Consider the following 20,549-nt stretch of genomic DNA (forward strand, 5'->3'; position numbering starts at 1 on the left):
CATTTTATCCATTTCTACATGTTCCATTTCATTATGGATTCATTTTATCTCCCAAAGGAAAGTTATGCCCCTGAAGCCCTATCTCATGCTGTGCTTTTGGTGAACTCAAAGAGTAATAGTTATAATAATCCATAATAGGTATTATCACAAGTCTTCTTTCAAGTAGTATTTTATTCTTACTTGAAAGACTTTGAATTGGTAGTAGGAAGTCATTGCAAGGAATATATGACTCCCTTTATCTTCAGTTTAATTAGAGTCTGAAAACACTGCCAGTGTCGTGGTTAGTCATCTGAAGTGTATCTTAAAGTTTCTATTGCAGAAACACCATGACCACCGCAACTGTTGTAAAGGAAAACATTTTATTGTTGTGTGTTGTTGAGACTAATTGAATCCTGGCCTTCAGCTGCTCTTCCCTGCTAGAGCCTTCTAATTAAAGTTACTAGAAGCTGTGCCTAGCCTAGAGGATCAGAGCATGGGATTTTCACCTGTTGGCCATTGACTGCAGGGTATTTAAGTCTCCAAAGTGCTATTAAAGAGGGGCTTTTTGGTACCAGTGTTGGAAAGTCTGTGTGTCGGTCTGTCTCTGTGTGTGTATTCTCAACCTCCAGCCCCTTGCCAGAAGCTCGGGAACTGGGTTGTAGCGCATAGAACACAGACAGGGGCCGCGGTGTGTGGCAGTGTCTCACTTGCAGTTCAGGTGTTTAGTCTATTATGATAGCAAGAAGCAAGGCAATATGCAGGCAGATATGGTGTTAAAGCAGTAGATGAGAGTTCTTAGATTTTGGCTCACAGGTACCAGGAAGTAGGCTGAGACACTGGGTGTGACTTGACTATACCTGAGATCTCAGAGGCTGCCTCCACAGTGACAAACTTCCCCCAACAAAGGCACATCTTCTTCAGCAAGGTCATGATTCCTAGTAGAGCCATTCCCTTTGAGGTCTATTTTCATTCAAACCACCACTGAAAGGGGAAAAGAAAGCAAAAGTGAATCTAATAGAAGTCAAGATTGAAAACCCTAATATTTCTGGTTCAATGTGAAGACACTCATGGTAAACATGGCAATGCATGAGGGGTTGGTGTTGACTTCAGTGAGCATGTCTATATTACAGAGTTAAGCACATTCATAACACGAGCATTTTATCTTACACCCTTCAAAAAGCAAAAGTTCATTGACGTTATATGAGTCCAGGAAGTTTAAACAAATTAAATTTATGTAGTCATAATATTAAAAGACTAAAACATCTTACCTGTTAAAAAACATAGCCATTTCTAGAAAGAATGTTAGAGTAACTTTAATAATTATATAATTTTACCATTCCATTAACATGCATTTACTTAATTGTAATTACATTAATTTAATGCAGAGAATCTTGGTCTCTGGTTTGAGGTTTACTGAGATTAACTATTCGTTGCATTACTTACTATTTGAAACAGTCTTGAAATTCTTGGCATTTATGAGTGATAGCCATTTTTTATGGTAGCAAACATAAAACATAAAAAACAATTTTTTTGTTTTACTGCAGATGGAATATTTGTTAACTATTTGAAAAATTAATAATTTGTATATAAATTAGAAGTCATTGATTCACGCAAGATTTTGTCATCTCAAGAGTTGTGCCTGAATGAAGTATTAATATTGAAATATCAGTAACAGTAGAATATTCCAACACTTAATGACTAGTCATATTTTAATTGGCAGTAGTTTTAAACAATTTTAGATAGATGACTAATATGGTATAAAATACACTGAAATTAGGATAAGTTTCAATGATAAAAACAGATTATAATTTTTTAACTTATAATATAATTGAGGGTTTGATTGTATTAATACGAGTCATAGTTCAGCAGACTGCCTGCCTCTACAGAGTGTTTCCAGCACAGGAGAATGAGAGTAGCTTGCATCCTTGCCAGGCACATTGTCTGAATTAATGCACAGCTATCATTGTTTCTTTTTAGGAATAAAGCTACATAGAATCAGGTTTTGAAGTCATAACTTATTCATTATCTTAGTGCAACCAAGTACAATTTCTTTGTTACATAATTTTTTGCACATTTAGAATAACATACATATATTTGTAAATGTATTATAATAATGTAAAATTTTTAATTTCATTAGGAATGCTTCTTAGAATGTTGGGAACTTTGCTCCAAATAGGTCTGATGAACTGGTTCATATGTGAGAAGTCAGCTCAGTAAAGAAATTCTGACCATCTGATTCAAACAAGTCGCCCTGAATGGCCTGGGCTGCTTTTATTTATTAAGTTTCAATAGTTTGCATGAACAGATTTCTCATTAAATTTGTTTCTTTATGCATCTAGTTATGGTTACAGTAATTGCCAATTTATTTTTTTTACTTCATTCTTCTTCAGTCCCCCAGCTTTCCCACCAGTAGCCATTACCTACTTGATTCATAGCTCTAATGTTAAGAGCATGAGCAGAATTGCTAGCAGCAAAGGAAGTTTTCTCACTACGCACATCTACAGGTAGACGGGTGTGTCTAGTTGGCATCTTTTGCAGTTATAGCATCAGGCAAATAAAAAAAAGTTTTGCCTTTAATGGTCAATGTTTACCTCTGGTAAAATCGAATTTCTCACAATCAACTTACTAGTCAAGACTGAAACAATTCTTTTTATTCTATACTACTCTGTCTCTTATGGGGGGTATACCAGATTTTTTCTTATTATCCTATAAGTTCCATAAGTAAAAGACTTATATTGAACTCGAGTTGGAAGAGGCGAGTCCGGTCTCAAAATGGAGGGCCATGATCCAAAGGAACCAGAACAGTTGAGGAAACTGTTTATTGGTGGTCTGAGCTTTGAAACCACAGATGATAGCTTAAGAGAACATTTTGAGAAATGGGTCACACTTACAGATTGTGTGGTAATGAGAGATCCCCAAACAAAACGTTCCAGGGGCTTTGGTTTTGTGACCTACTCTTGTGTTGAAGAGATGGATGCTGCAATGTGTGCTCGGCCACACAAAGTTGATGGGCGTGTGGTGGAACCAAAGAGAGCCGTTTCTAGAGAGGATTCTGTAAAGCCTGGTGCCCATTTAACAGTGAAGAAAATCTTTGTTGGTGGTATTAAAGAGGATACAGAAGAGTACAACCTGAGAGACTACTTTGAAAAGTATGGCAAGATTGAAACCATAGAAGTTATGGAAGACAGGCAGAGTGGGAAAAAGAGAGGATTTGCTTTTGTGACTTTTGATGACCATGACACAGTTGATAAAATTGTTGTTCAGAAATACCACACTATTAATGGGCATAATTGTGAAGTGAAAAAGGCCCTTTCTAAACAAGAGATGCAGTCTGCTGGAAGAATTATTTTTAATAGTTGGTATTCCTTATCCTTTGTTCTCATAGCCCCTTCCTCACAACTTCCTACAGTATTGGTACATCTATTAGAAATGAGGGCATTGTGTGTTTCTATGATTCCGCTTCATTCCTTGTTCCTAGACTATCCCCATTAGCTCCTGATATCATCTATTTATTAACATATCTCCAGTGCTCTTCTGGTTAAAATTATTCTCTCAAGATCAGTTATGTAAATAAATATTGTCATGAGCATCTGGTACGCTTTCAAGCTAGTCACAGGGTGCATTAGAAAGGCAGCATATTCTTCTCAGAAAGCCTGAATTTATTGTCATACCTAAAACATCAAAGCCTTTAGGGGCTGAATCAGGTCCACTTTACATTTTTAACAACATCCTCTGTGGCTTACCCAAAGAAGAGTCATCAGGCAGATGTCTTCTTTCTGCAATAGCCATTTTATCAATAACTCTGAGTAAGGGAAACTAGAGGCATCCAGCAATATTATATGCACAAAGAAAGCAAGGAGAACAGGTATCACATACACCCCTACGGATTAGGGACCAGCCTCAACAAAAACACCTCTTGTCAGGGCAGGGGCCTGGGAATTTAGAAATATAAGCAAAGAATATGAAGACACATGAAAAATAATAAAACAGAATCCATAGAATATTACCAGGAGAGTGTTCTAGTGAATACTGGAATTGTTCACATTTAATTTTCCATAGACTTTTAGGGGGAAAAGGCAACAAAAGACTTCTTTAACATGATACAAAGGACAACTTGAACAGTTAATTGCTTTAACACTTTGAGACATCAAGTCATTAGCATTCTGTGGTTTAGGTAGTGAAACCACTCTACAGCAAGCATTCTCAAGGAAGCCACTCCCCAGGTAACCTCCCATTACAAAAGAAGGAACAGAAGTATGCTTGCAAATCCTGACCATCTGTGAGGATGGAATAGATCAACTTGTGTGAGCTGTCTTGATATCAAAAATAACCAAGTAATCATGTCCTGGGTCAGAAACTGCAGCTACACTTGTCAACCATTTTGAGCAACCTCCAGATTCTCTGACCATCAGACAAGGTGGCAATAGGCTCACATTTCAGAACCTCCACACTGAGGTAATGACCGAAATTATCCATTTATCCTTGCCAAAAATGGATCAGATTCTCCGGGACCTTGTCACATGAATTAGTTCATTTTTTTATACAGTTCCTCGACGATACTGAGATATAAACTGAGATAAATTAAGAGACTTCTTTGGGGAACCAGAGAATATATATATTATATACTATATATGCACACATACATACACATGTATATATATGTGTGTGTGTATACACATATATGTGTGTGTATATATGAATATATAGGAATAAAACTATGCAAAATATTTAGGAATAATATATAATAAATTTGAATATATATAGGAGTGGATAGAATAAGTACCTTGTTTATTTTGGTTTCCCACTCAAAGATAGATACATTGTGTGCTCATTTGTTCCATAATTCTGCAATTAAGGTCTCAGAGCTCCTCTTATTGTTTTAGGAGAATAGCAAAGCAATGACCTGGTTGCATCGCTTTTTATAAAATATGAAAAATTTTCAAATTATATTAAAATTTTCAAATAAGAATAAAAATTGTTGATGGCTAACACATATGAAAATAAATGATTTTGTGTGGTTACTATATTAACACAAAAAGTAATGCAGTGTTAGTTACATATGAAAACCCATGGAATGCTTAAATTAACAAATGTAAAAAAATAAAAGTGACTAGAATGGTAGACATTATAAGGCAAGAAACTTGACATGAAGATATTTGAGAAGGACAATAATAAGCAGAAACACTAACCTAATATTGAATAATGATAACATCACAAAAATAAATTGAGTTCATTGTAAAATATTGGGAAAACCTGTTAAGAATAAAACATAAGAGTATAAACTCAGATAAATAGAGAGATAAACACATGGGATATATCAATTAAAAAACCTGGAAACTGATAAATGAAAATCAAAAGAGAAAAGCTGAGCACAAGAACCAAATACAGAAACCTTATCATGGAAAGGAAAGAAAAAGGGAAAGAAAGATAAGGGTATAAGAAAGAAGGAGATGAAAGAAATAAATCCCACTAGGAATGTGCATCTTGTCAGTTATAGGTGGAAGACATGTTTCATTTTGGACAGCAGGAAATGAAAGCATCACAGGTAAAAGCTGAATGACCCACCAAGAGTTTAAATGAAACAGAGTGACCATTTTGATAAGAAATGAAAAATGAAATTTAAAAAAAAGTGCGATTTATGCTTGAGATAAGTGTTATTTGACTTGGCAACTATATAGAATTACATTTTCAGGAAAAGTATAATTCAGATAGTATATGGGAATGAAATAAATTAACTGCAATGTCATGCCATATACTGCACATTTTAAATTATATTAAATTTGCTGCAAGATATAAATTTTTCATCTCTCTGGATATATTAGGTATACTTTTAATACTAATTGACTGTTTGGATGCCCTTGGGATAAGGTAGTGTACTAAAACTGATAGAAGGGAAAATCTAAAGCTTATCTATAAAACCACGGCTTTCTTTAAATACACACACATTCTTTCTTTTTACGTGTCACTATGCTTGGCTCTAGGAATTTAGAAATTAATTAAATGCAGCCTTTGCCTCTTAAGGCTGTGGAGTTGAAAGAAACAAGCAAAACAATACCATCACAATAAAAGATAAGGAATAAAGATTATTAAAGTGAATGATAAATGCTCTCAATGTTACATGCACAGGGTAGTCTATGGAGAGGAAAGATTTGGAGCAGGATAACAATTCAAAACAGGAGCACAAGGCAGCAAACCAGCAAAAGACTAAGAGGGCATCAGAGACAGGGCAAATCTAATTCTTCTTGCATTTCAATGAAGAACTCTGAGTGACAATTATTAATGGATCATTAAGAATTCTAACATGCTTATTCTTTTTTATGTTTAGCATTTACCTATGGTTTTGAATAATTAAAAAGAGGTACTGGACAATATTTTGATTTTTTTTAACAGAAACTGGAGGATAGAGGGCAATATATTAGAAGGAAAAGATTTAAGGTGTAAATCTGTGATCTTTCCCTGCTATTATCTTATGATCATGAGCTTCACAATAACATAAATTTATAAGAAGGAAAATAAATTTATCCCAAAGAAATAAATTTATCAGCACACATGCACACACACACACACACACATACCATTTAACACATTTAGAGACAGAGATATCCTTATATCATTTACAATACCAAATATTGTCATGGGTACATACATAAAAATGACACTTAACAGGTTCTAAATCTTTGTGAAAATACAAAAATGCAATACAATACAATTCAGCCTCCAAGGTCAAGGACCCAGATTTCTACCTATTTTTGCCTGCTCTTCTAAGTTCCTTATGATCATTTAGTTTCTTTGCTGTGACTTTCACTGATGCACAGCATGTACTTTTCGTATTCCATCTGACACTGTGTGTCAGCTACTGTGAAGTCTTCTGAGTGTCTGTGATAGTGACTAAGATGGGTCTCACATGCCCTGAACTAGACCAAATACAGTTAGCTTTTTTCTTGTCTACATTTCTAAGTTTTGACACCCAGAGTCTTAAAATATTCATTTTTAGGAATCCTCTTATTTGGAGACATAAAACTTATCCCTTTCTACTGAAGTTCTTACAAGAATGGCTGTCTTCTTTCAAAAATGTGGGAGTTGTATTTTTAAACGAACTATGCAGGGAGAAAAGATACACAATACACCAGTCTCAAAAGGAAGACAAGAATCTCTGTTAATATCAATTAGGGAGCACAAATACTATAATTTTATTGTCAATCACCCCACTAATACTTCTAAACACTTCTGTCAGAACATTCGATAAACAAAAAGAAAAAATACAAACAAAAACAACAAAATCAGAACGCAAAAAAAAAAAAAATCCCTGCCTTTTGTCCCCCCCAAAAGATAAATTCCATTCTAAGGGAATCTTGACTATAAAAGTGTCTTTGAAAAAAATCTCCCTTCTCTGTTTAAGCCATTTGACTCAATATTTCTGTGAGCATAACATAGAATGTTAACTGAAAATATATTCAAATTTTAATTTCAAAAACATGTATATGTCACTTTTTATCTCAAAGGGGACTTCATAAGAATAATTGTATTACAAATTTTGAATAAAGAAATTATTATAGATTATCCAGGGAGGGAGGCCTAATCAAATCATCAGAATGATGAGATTCTACCACATCAGCATTCAAGAAAAGGAATCACTGAACCCCATTCAGTTTTGTGAACAACGGGGTTATAAGATCACAAATTTGCTTTACTGAGGCTCTAAAGGCTCCAATTGTAAAAAATACCTAATATAGATTCATAGTCATTCTCCTACAATTCCGCGGGTAAAGCATCCAGGAAGCTGGAAAGTGAGTGTATGAGTGGCTATGCCAAGGCCAAGGGCAAGCCTGGAGGCAGATGGTCCTTCTGTAACCATGCATCTTCTTGGAGGAGCTAAGGGTGTTAGAAATGCTGGCTGTTATGCCAGCATTCCCTTTGAATGGTCTGTTCTTGAGTCAGGGGTCGGGTGATGTCAGCTTCTGGTGTCCCCTGCAGCCGGGCTTCATCTCAAGGTAAGCAATTGAGACTCCAGCCTCTATTGAAATTCATTGGTAGCCAGAGTCCCAGGTGATAATGGTTGGAGGAAGGAAAGACTTAGATTATCATGGCTGGCCTTTACATTTTCCCCTTCACAAGCAACCATGACAGGACCCAATCTTGGGTCCTGCTTGCCCCTGGTATTAAGGAGGCATGATACTACTTAAATTAATAAATCAATAATTGACACTCATCAGACTTTGTTGAAGGAACAGGTAGTGTTCATATCAGCTGGACTGGTTCACACCAGCTTTCATGAAGAAAACAAATATAACTAAACGTCAAAAATATATTACAGAGAGTACCACTGGAGGATCAGTAAAATAAAAAAAAATAATGACAAATAATTACGGCAAAGAAATTTAAAGTTTAAAATGTCAGGGAAAAGATATAAAAACAGCATGTAAAAGGCACAAATACTTTTTATCTCAAGGACATGTCTGTGTCTCTGCAGGCAAAGCCCTTTCTTTGCTCGTCTTTCTCGAAGAGTCTTCTTGGACTTATCTAAAAGTCCAGATATTTATTTTAATGGATCTCTGATCCTTTATTGAACTAGAATATATTTCCTCATGTTTGTGCCATAAAAGTTTAGTAATAATAACTTCTCTTCATATGAAAAAGAAAATAATAATAATGTAACTAATGCTTTTAACATTTGTACTCTTTTCTATAGCAAATATTTAAAATATATATGAAGCCATTGACATGAGGCTGAGTCTAGACTTTGATTTTTTCCATTCCATAAGGAAGCAAAACATTTACTTGGTAAGGAAACTGAAAAGTAAGCAGTCAATTAAGAAGTCATTATGCTTCACTCAAATTACACAGATGTCAGCAATTCAGCCAGTTATTTCTTCCCTCAATGTCCCGAAAAGGAAAATGTGTCCTACATGAGACATGGGTAAAATTGTGATCTCATTGGCTGGATTCAATCAAGTGGTTTCTGTTCTTTGTGTTCTGAGTTTGGCCCACGGAAGCCTTTCTCTTATTTTGCTGAGCAATATTTTATAAATTGCCTACTTTTCTGAATACTGATCTATTCAAGCATGCTTATTTGCTCAAATAAACAGAGAAATATTTAATTTGTCAACACTTTAAACAGAAAAATGAAGAAATCATATTGACTAATTGTCTTTTAGGCCCATAAGCTTTTCACTCTCAGACCCAAACAGTGTTCTGTCCATGGTAGGTTAATTATCCCATATCTGCATAAAGTAAGACCACTGGAGTGTATAACATGCAGAATTCTTGTAGAAAATAATCATGGAAGAACATAGTCCTTAAGTATAAAAGAATACAAAATATTGCCATAATTATCGTTCTAGCAATGATAAATTTCTCACTTGTCATATGTAAAGTCCATACACTTCAAAACACTAGATGATTACACCTTTATACCTCCTTTAATAAAATTTTAAACTAGTGTTGAAAGAACTTCAATATACCTCTAGTTCATACTTGATTCTTGTATTTCTGTGACCATGAGTATATACACCTAAAGTTCTGGCTAATTCAGGGACAACAATTGGTTAGAATTCTAGTTGTCTGCTCTATGCCCTGGGTTCCTTTTATTTGCTGTAACATTTGGACCCTTTTTCTTGATGCAGCTATGTCTTCTCTTGTCCTTGAAAAGTTAAAATTCCCTTGGATTCATTTTTCACAATAATTATATAGATTTTTGTCACTTGGATTGTCCTCATCCCTTAGGGAGTCTCTGCCTGAGGATTCTTCTCTGTCAATGTCCTCTGTTCTCAGAGCACTAAAACATATTGAATTTGCTTTTGGAATTTGGTTTTACTACATTAATTCTTCCTGCATTGGATTTAAACATGCAATTGTCTATTTAAAACATTTACTTGCTAATCTGAGTGACACCGCAGACCCAAACTGCCCAAAATTGAGCCTCTATTCTATTTTCTTATGCCATAATCGCTGTTCTTGATTCTAAAATCATCTTATACCTGTGATGTCATCTATCTTGGTCATCTGTAATGTTAACTACCTAGTTATTTTAAGCAAAAAATAATCAAGTAAAAAATACTTCCAGATATATCTTAGACATTTTACTTTCTATCAGTACTAAATCTAACCTATTAAAATCAATTATAAACATATTTCTTCCAAATATTTTAGGTATCTGGACATTGTTCACATCTAAATTATGGTCATTCTATATAGTTTTGCTGCCTTTGATCACTAGATAGTATCAATAGTCACTTTAAATTCCAAATTTCTGGAAAGCACCCATTTCCTAATGTCTTGCTAGTGATTTAATTTATATTTTCACATATGCAAAGCAAAGTGCTCTCTCTTGGAGCTCTTCTACTAGTCTGCAATTTGCTGTGTTTCAGCACTTATAGCTATCAGAGAGAATAACCTAACATATGAGTCCAATTACCCAATTCGTTGAGATTCTGTCCACAGTACAATCTGAAATTAAAGCTTATGTTAATAGAATATTGTTTTCTTATCTTTTTGAGGCTGGATGTTATTATGTTCTATTATCTATAGAATTGGAACAAGAAGATGCTTATTTCTTAAGAAAGTTGTAAGAAGTAAATTAGGATAGGCTATTTGTGAAGTATATGATAAGAAAACACTTTCACTGATTAGACAATTGTTAGTTTAATTTTCTCATGTTCAAAGAGTGAACACATATTTAATTTACACTATGATGTACATAAAATATAATTCAATGTAATAGTATTTTCCTTTTTACTTCCATGCCTTTAAATGCTCTAAAAATGGGCTGAATGTTTAATTACAATTTTTTTATTGTCATTAAGCAACATAAATAAAAAACAAAAGGCAAAAATCATTTTTACCATATTTCTATATGTGACAATGAAATAGAATCCTTTAGAAAACTTCAGTGCTTTAATCTAAAATGTGAACTCCGATATTAAATATTGGAGGAGTACAAATGATCTTTACAAGATGTAGATTTGGTATCCCATATACATCATTGTTTACTGAGGTGACTCGCCTCTAAGTTCATACGTCATAACGTACAGGTGAAGGATGTTTGTGCTTTCTGTTGGGGTCAGATCATGTATATGAAGAAAGTTTCAAGGAGCTTATGTATTTATAAATAGATATAAGACACATTATATTGTTTTCCTACAGCTACTATCAATGGAAAGAGGATTCTGCAGTCAGTGGCCGTGATCCAGACACAGAGCAAATAAGATGTGACTGCCTCACAGAAAAAGGTACCGAGCCACGTGGCTAACATAGACAAGAATAAAAGCTAATATAAGTTATAAGAGTTAATATGAAGCCTGAGCTAATGGGCCAATCAGTTTATAATTAATCACACCTTTGTGTGATTCTTTGGTAATTAAGGGCTTCAGGACTGGGAGATACAGAAAACCTTGGTCAACACACTATGAAAGGAAACATGTGTTTCCTTTTTCCATGGATAAATTCTTGCTTTCCAATCAAACCTTTTCCCTGAACCTCAGTAGTAGTAAACTTAAGTGGACAAGAGGATGATATGTATTGAAAATAGATACTGAAAATATATGTGGAAGACTGCAATTTGTTCTTAGTTTATTATGACATTTTATATACCCAATTATAGAACATATCTAGCAAATAATGGATTATCATTTGAGAATGATCAGTTATGAAATTACATGATAATTAATTATGATAAAAGATGATAAAAAGGGTAAATCGAAGGAAAGATAAATATATTACTATATTATCTAAGGAAATAAATAGGACCACCATACAATAAGTTTTTGTGACACTGTCAGGGAAAACACATGTGCTTTTACAGGACTAATATATGAAAAGAGAAAGACCACAAGATGCTGATTGTTGTGGAGAAACTCCAAAAACATCAAATTACAATGCACAATTTAAAAAAAAAATTAGTTTGGTTCTGTGTGTAAGTGTATGAAAGAGAGAGGCTTACAGACAGACTTACAGACTTACAGACAGAACGTGACAATAAAAGAGACACCTAGAGTTAGAGACAGAGAGAGAATCAGGAAAAAGTATGTCAAAATCTGCATATGGCATATTTGGGGACAACATTCACGAGATTGTTTTTGCCTTCGACAGTGTTTCCTGTTTTTGTTGTTGCTGTTTCTTTGTGTGTTCGTGTTTGTTTGTTTTTTCTCTAGCACTGTAAATACTCCAAGATAACTTCCCCCTTTCCCCTCTATCTGTGTCCTGCGGTACACTCTATTCTCCACCCTTTAACTCACAATTCCTACATCCCTCTTACCCTCATCTACTATCATGTCCACTTCTGAATTTAGGGCTATTAGGCTCTCATTCAGACTTGACTTCCCACATCATGCAGCCATCACATCCACCTTCTTTATGTGGGTTCTGAAATTGAATTCAGGTCCTAAGAGTTGAATGTTAGTGCTTGTACCCACCAAGCCATCTCCATGTGCACATGTTATCAACTCATTGTAAGTGCTGTTTTAGAAGTATAAATTAAAATAGACTATACTTATTCATTAAGAAAATGATCAATATCTTTAAGACAATTTTGCCGTGTCTACATTTTCTTAGAAAATATTAATCAAGGAGACATACCAAGTGAGGAAAACTAAGTACCATTGCAAGATAATGTATGTTATTTGACTTTTATTCAAATATCATCTCAAACTTTATTTTCTACTTAGATATATTAAATTGATTACTCCACATTTTATTGCTCCTAAAAGGACTACAATTTTACTTTTGGTATATCACAGCAATGGCATAGGAAAAGAAAGATTAATCAACTAAATGCAGTATTATAGTTCCACAAACATTAATAAAAACAGCAGTACATTTGAAAGCAGACTTATTTCCCACCTTTAGAGATTAGGAGCAGATAATAAAGATATGTCTAATGAAAATTGGCATTGTTGTAGGTTAATAAGTAGAACTGACATTGAAAAGCTTATGGGATCATCTTCCTCATGATCATTAGGAACAGGATTCTTTTTCTCATGGAAGGCTCAGATGAGCTTTCCATCCAAAGGTGAAATGCAGGGTGATTTCCTTTACTACTTTTGTATTCTAAAAAATAATAGATTTATTTCTGAAATAACTGTCTGAATGAAAAATGTTAAAAATGAGTCAACAGACACTGAACCAGTTTGTAACAGAAGAAAATGTTTCTATGATTCTGGTGAGGCATCACGCAAGAGCATGGCATTTTCTGCAGTGAGTAAACAAGGGAAATTGGCTGGGTTGATTATTCCTTACCTCAGATGGGCATGCCCTTGCTATGGAGAAATTCCATCTAGTTTTATAAATGAGTGTGGACTGAAGTAATGTAAAGAAGAGCCAGCCAAGCACAACTAATCAAAATCCATCAGAAAGCATTGCACTGGGCCTTGTGCTTGGCTCCATATAAGATCAGATTAGCTGGACCTGAGGCAGTGCCCTCCAAACTCCTGCATTAAATTCTTATTTCTACATGTGTGTATTCATTGTTACTGTTTTCATTATTTATATGTATATAATAAAATTACTATCAATAATAATGAGTAAATATGGTCCTTTAGAAATAGGTGTTGCTTTTTTATATCTGGACCTGTGATCTCCTATAAGATAAAATCACAAAGTAACAGAAAACATATAAACAGAATAATTACTTTTCTTTATCACAAACCAAAAGATGTATGTAGAATCCTCCAGTGTTCTAAATATAGGAGATTACCGAATGGGAAAACATGAGTATTTAAATAATTTTGTTCATTATATAGCAAATATTTTCTGAGGAAATCTCAATAGTAATGAGTTATCACAAGAATTCACATCCTCTTGATTTCAATAAACCTAACAATGTTCACATAACAAGCCCGTTACAATCCTTGGGGAGAACAGGGAATGTTTTTGTGAGAGACTTTTATTGAGTATACAAATTCTGATGTGAGCTTATCTAACATGCTTTCATCTTTTGACAGGTAGAACATGTGGGAGGTCAGAAACACCATCTCAGAAAAAGGATAATGTAAGGACAAACTATGTTCAAAATCATGAAGATAAGACATTCAGTTTCTCTCAAGGTAAACTGTCATCAGAAATCACATGAGGACATTCTCAAGCTTTCACCACCTTTCTAAAGGGTCTATTCAATTTACACACACCATTTTGTTGGTGATTCTGAAAAATTAATAATATCTATATACAAAAGACTAATGATGTTTATTTTCTACATTGCCAATCAATGTTCTCTCTTACTCTGTGTATGCATCATGTATTTCACACAATACTCTTATGTGAACATATATGTATATGCTCAAATATGAACAGATTCTTTCAACACAAAATGAAATAATTCTTTCAGTGTTTGGTATCCATGCTTCCTACATCAAAATTACCCAAGCTACCTTTCCAGTGTACAACTGATGATAGAGTAATATAGAGATTTTAGTATTATATCACAGTTCTTCAAAGATGATTCAACTTTGCTTACAATGGAATGTAGACTATTAAAGTAATGCTGAATTTGTATTTGTTTACATCAATAAAACCTGAATGTAACATTCTGTGATAAAACATATTTTTCTCTAAGAAGATTAAAGACTTTTTTCAGTAATAGAAAGAACTGCTGCATTATGTTTAATAAAACATTATATCTCATATTGCTTACCTTCCAACCCTGTTTTCACGTACTCACAGAGTGACAAATGGAGCCCATAAACATATTCCTTTAATGCTGATTTTGAGTATATCAGTGTCCATATTATTTACAGTAACAACGGGACAGCAATTAGAGAGAATAACTTAAGAGTTCTTAGTTGGAAGGTTAGCACAGATCATTAGAGACTTTAAAAATGCCCCTAAGAGCCATTCACTCTGGGGTCAACATCATTCCAACATTTTGAGTGATCAAAGTGTTGCTGCTTTTATTTTAGATTACAAGGCAAAGCACCACCCTAGTGCAATGCAAATGAAAATGGGAGGTTTGCCACATCGTCAACCATCACTCAGATGATCCAATGATAACTTAGCAGAAGTGTGAAAAGAAATCAAGCTTCCATAGTAAATGCTGTAAAGCATAAGGCCTATTTGTACTTTATTTATAAAGATTAAGATATAATAATTCAGAAACATAGATAATAAAAAATATAATGCCAAAGTTCATATGTTAAATAATAATAAGGATTTAATGCACTCCATCCTTGCATTACTTCCTCATTTAGGTGCCTATGAATGTCTTTCTATATATCTGCATATTAAACATACCATTCAGTCTGCAGTATACAGTCCCTGTGTTCTGATGATATCCTTTTAACTAAATCCTCTTTCTTTATGTGTTTATTAATAGGTGGCTTATAACCATTGTTAACTTGTTATTCATATCTGAGATAGACAAAACAGGCATATAGACTACAATTCCCCACTTTCTGCTTATGGTCATTTTCTTCCCTTCTGAATTAAACTATCATCTATGGTTTGAATGTTGATTAGCTTCTTAGAATCCACAAGTGGTTTATAGTAGGAGGTTCTTGGGTCACTGTAGGTTACTTGTGTTAGGAGCCACCTCTTTGGTATTAATTCTGCCAGGGTAGATTTCCAAGTTCCAGGGTAGGAGCATGAGGATTAGAAATGTTAGGTAGGAGGAACAGAAATAGGAAAGAAACACGGAGACCTAGTATAGTACTGGAAAAGCAACTCAGCAGTGAGCAGTGAACATACCCTAGACCAAATATGCCACAGGCGGTCACACCCTAAGTCAAATCTCCTATTTCAAAATCAGGAGCAAAAGTATACTTAAATTATCTTACCTTTGGTCAGGGTGGAGCAGATCTACCTCTATGGGCTATATTAATGTCCAAAACACCAAGCAAGCACACCCTAGGTCAGGGTGTGTAGACAAATTTATTCTCAATAACTTTAAAAGAGCAAAAATAAGCAAAAAAGTTATCGTCATTCAGGTTTTAAAGAAAAAGTATCATTATGGATAAACATTGCTTGAGATTTTAATAATAGATCTATAAAGATAATCATCCAGTTAAAAGAGCTTGGGTATTTGACATATCAATTGATTTGATACTTAAAGTACAACAATATTTCTAGTGAATTACCTGGATAAATGATCCTTTAAGTTATAATACTCATATAAAATATTTATTAAATTCCAGATTTATCAGTAAGGATGAGCTGAGAATATGACTGTGAGGATCCTAGCCCTTTGTACTAATGCTGATATATAACAACTGTCTCTAGAATACATCTGAAGACTGTCAGATGCTGAATGGAGATAAAAGTTTGCCAAGTAGCAAGGTGATGATAACTGGTAAACTCTCTAAGAATTCAGTTCATTCGAAAACATTACTGCTGTCCAGGCTAAATTTTTTTTTCTCTATTAAGCCATATATCACAGCTGCAGTACTGAGGATTAGGGCAACATATCGTAGATAAAAAACAGAGAGTAAAGAATCAAAGAAAAAGAAAAGCTGGATCTACATGATTTCTGCAATTCCAGTCAGCTGGAGTTAAATAGATTTTTTAAAAAGTGAAAAATAAGCAATCCAAAGTTTTAAATTCAGTGGTGTTTTGAGTGATGGACTCTCCCACTATTTGTCCTTATTGCTCTAAAAATACAAATTATGCTAGTGCCCTATTGACTTTGTGTATACTATTTCCTCTTTATTAAATCTCAGCATTTTTAATGCTAACAATTTATTAAAATATATTGCTATCATTACTTTATTATTATTACTACTCTTGCCTTATTTACAATATTTACAAATCAATATATATTATTGCTGCAGATATCTAACAAAATTTTAATGTGTAAGTCTTATTAATTTTTTTCTGTTACAAAATAACTCCTGAAAAATTACTATGTATGGAAGGATTTATTTTTTGCTCATAATTGGAGGATTTAGTTTCTATCCATTGGGAGGCAACATTTATGACATTTGATACAGTGTTATGAAACTGAGGAGAGATTAATGCAGCTATTTATCTGGAATCTCCTTATCTGTTTATTATTTCCCCATTCTTATTCGGCTCATATTTCCATATTATGTTATGCGGACACTCTCACCTATTTGGAATTTAACAATCAAAGACAAAACAACACTTTAGAGAGGATGAAGTGGATCAGTCAGAAGTTTCTAACTTCAAAGGGCCTAAGTTTGAGCCCTGTGAACGAAATGGTCAAAAAGGAAAAAATGACACCTATTAGCTGTCATCTGAGGTCTGTGAGTGCCTCATAATGTGTGCGAACACACACACACACACAATTCATAACAAAAACACAACCGAAAGTTTTCCCTTGGCTATCCCAAGTCCAGTGAAGTTAATAACAAATAACCAACATATATGTCTCATATTATGATAGATTTCAGTTATTCACAGGGTTCTTGGAACTTGTGTTGTGTAGTGTACCTCTAAATTTAGTTTCCTAGACATGAATAATTCAACAAAAAAGAATAATCCTTGTATAATTGTAATCATTTCTTTCTAAATTTTAAGAAGAGCCAGGTGGTGGTGGCACACGCCTTTAATCCCAGCACTCGGGAGGCAGAGGCAGGCAGGTCTCTGTGAGTTCGAGGCCAGCCTGGTCTACAAGAGCTAGTTCCAAAGGAACAGGAACCAAAAACCTATGGAGAAACCCTGTCTCGAAAATCAAAAAAAAAAAAAAAAAAATTAAGAAGAAAAAAATCTTACCTAAAAAATAAGGCTGATTTCTTAAAACATATTAGATGAAATTTTGAATTTTCATGAAGAAAAACATGAGTTATATCACAGAATTTTCCAACATAATCTTGAATCATTGTCCTCATATAATTTTTTTGTATTGACTGCAGATCCTCAAATCTATTTTGCCTGATATGTAATAAATAGTTATACTTTGTTTGGAAAAGCTCACATACACAGTGGAGTAAAACAACTAATGAAACAATTTAAAAAGATAATTATTGTTTCCTATTTGAGGATGTAGCTACAAGACATATTATTTATTCATATGTAATAACTTTGGGATCAATAATGGGATTTCTTATTCTGTTTAGGAACTTTGATTGCTTTCAGGATCAGATGAGATATCATGGTAGATTAAAAATATGTTGGGAACTTGTGCCAGACATTTGTCACACAATATTTCTGAAACTGGTGTATTGAAAGTAAAGGAAACAGAACAATGCTCTGTTGATTGAACAAAGGCATTCGAAGGATCTGAATGAACTATCAAGTGTACGATGCACTTAAGTTGCAGGAATTTTTATGTATGATAATGATGGATAAAAAGATCAGCCAGTCCTTTGAAAATGATTTTAGTAGTTACAGAACTGAGAATGACTTATTCTGTATGATAATAATCAGTACGGATGTAATTAGTATGGTGAACTACAATGATTGGAGAAATAGTTTCATGATCAGTTGTATTCAGATTGAGAAGTCAAATATTTATCTCAAAATCAGTGAGATTTTAGATAAATACATAATATTAACATTATAGTTTCTATAATAGACCTTAAAGTCTCAGAATTTAACTTATCTTAAACAATGTTAATATACATCTGTTATTCTAATTCCCAGGTAGCATGAATAATGGAGTAACATTAACCACACTGGTGATTGTGATGTTGGGAAATTGGCAGAGTGCTGGTATGTCTTGAACCTTTAGTTCTAAATTATTATTATGCTATTTTCATTCAGAATTTATCGTGTAAGTCAGAGAATCAACTGTGACATTAATGTGAAAAGGAAGCATTTCCAAAAAATGTATAGCAGGAAAGCCATTTCAAAAAAGGACTAACGGAGATACAGTTTCCTACATGTAGAGAGAAGCTGAGCCTTCATTATTTAGCTAATGGAGAACCAGCCAGCAATGTTAAACAGAATGTTTTTAAAGGTCATGCATAACTATAAAAGCATCCAAAACTAAGTAAGTGGTATGCAGAAGCCATTATCACTTACTTAACAAGCCATAGCAAAGTAGCACTGTGCTTTCTGAAAGCATCCCTTAAGATGAAATGACTTAGTGGGAATTGGTCCTGATGTTATTTTGAATGTTATGGTTCTTTTGAGTATGCAAAAATACATTAACACCCACAGAGATAAACTGAGAGTTTACAAGGAGAACCTAGAAAACCTATTCAGAGAGCAATAACTTTGTCCTCAGAGAACAATACAGTGCTAAACATATTGACATGTCAGGTAGTTGCCTAGGGAAAGAAAAATGCATAAAATAGTCTGATTATCAAATAAAAATATGTAAGGTGAACAAATGTAAATTACTTTGCTGTGCATGTGGCTGTAACTGAAAAGCAAAATTAAAAGGCCATAGATTAAATAAGAAGAAAACTGGAAAAATTATAATAAAACAGAAATTATTTAAATATCAAATTTGAAAGCTTATAAAAATATAATAAACACTGAAAAAGAAAGAAACTAAGAGAAACGTGATGATACATACTGTAAGGGTGAAAAATACATTAAACAAATTCTGAAGTTTATATTATTGAAAATGGAAAACTCTGGAGAATGGGAATGATAGAACATTCTATTTACTTCATGCATTAGTTACTATTTAGGTTCATTTAACACACTGCGTATAAATCCTTCAGAATGTTAAACATTAGATGAACATGAAATAAAATGGATTGGCTGTTTAAGACTTAGTCTTGTCCTCAAACTTTCTCATCATCTATATGAAAATATTTTACATTCCTATAATATTCAAAATTAAAAACATTACTGGAAACAAATATTTTAGATAAGAAATACACAAGCATAGGTGTATTTTAAAATAATATGATCTGAAATAGGTTTTGAAGGTGATATTTGATAATAAGGTTTGTGAAATTCATCTTGGAATGAAATCAGAATATCTCAAATTAATTATGAAAAGTATGGTGTTGAATATCTATCTTTCCTGAATAAAATTACAGAGACCTATAATAGCATAAATACTATTGTCTTGATATAAAAATGCATTAGAAAACTGAAACATATGAAATGTCATAAAATAAAAGCATAATTTTTATAAAATTTGTGCTATTCTAGGCAGAAAATATTGTTATATAAATTTGCATATAAAATTAAATTTTAAGTAGTTGATATTTATCTTAGTTTTTTGATACTTTAGTGAATATTTTAGAGTAAAATATTTTACTAGAGCACATAATAAAACCCTTGTAATATACAAACATCTATCCAAAGAGTGAATAGAAAAACATCCCATAAAATTATCAACATCATTAATGGAATTCAAACTAAATGAGTTTATATAGTTTCTAGAGGAAGATTATAAATAATAAATGCACATCACACATTACAGTGTAGATAATTAAAAAGTACATAGTTCTTCTTAAATTTTGAATATTGGCTTCATTATCAATGTAGGATATTTCTTACACTAATGCTTAATCTTGGAATGATATTAGATTGCCTGATAACTGACTTCCTGAAGTTAATATTTTATTCCCATAAATGATCTTCAATATGAAAGCAATAACCATTACTATTTCACAAAGCAAATGGTGTCATCCTTTCTAATGGTCAAAATCTAATGGAAATTTTTTTAAAAACTATTATTTTGCACAAATATTTTGATTTCATCCGAATAGTTAATGACT

The 20,549-nt window shown here is 33.3% G+C and overlaps 1 protein-coding gene across 1 annotated transcript; it reads left to right on the forward strand.

Annotated features, from left to right (window-relative positions):
- The first annotated feature begins 2,718 nt into the window (after nt 1–2,718).
- Nucleotides 2,719–3,471, forward strand: LOC130885218 (heterogeneous nuclear ribonucleoprotein A3-like). The gene has a single exon (XM_057786660.1). The coding sequence runs from the start codon at nt 2,752–2,754 to the stop codon at nt 3,469–3,471; it is 720 nt and encodes a 239-aa protein (XP_057642643.1). The 5' UTR covers nt 2,719–2,751.
- Nucleotides 3,472–20,549: the final 17,078 nt, after the last annotated feature.

This window comes from Chionomys nivalis, chromosome 12 (assembly GCF_950005125.1).
Source record: "Chionomys nivalis chromosome 12, mChiNiv1.1, whole genome shotgun sequence".
Lineage (NCBI taxonomy): Eukaryota > Metazoa > Chordata > Mammalia > Rodentia > Cricetidae > Chionomys > Chionomys nivalis.

Bases quoted from the DNA above. Each gene is read 5' to 3' on its own strand.
- LOC130885218 (XM_057786660.1), top strand. From the start codon at position 2,752: ATGGAGGGCCATGATCCAAAGGAACCAGAACAGTTGAGGAAACTGTTT.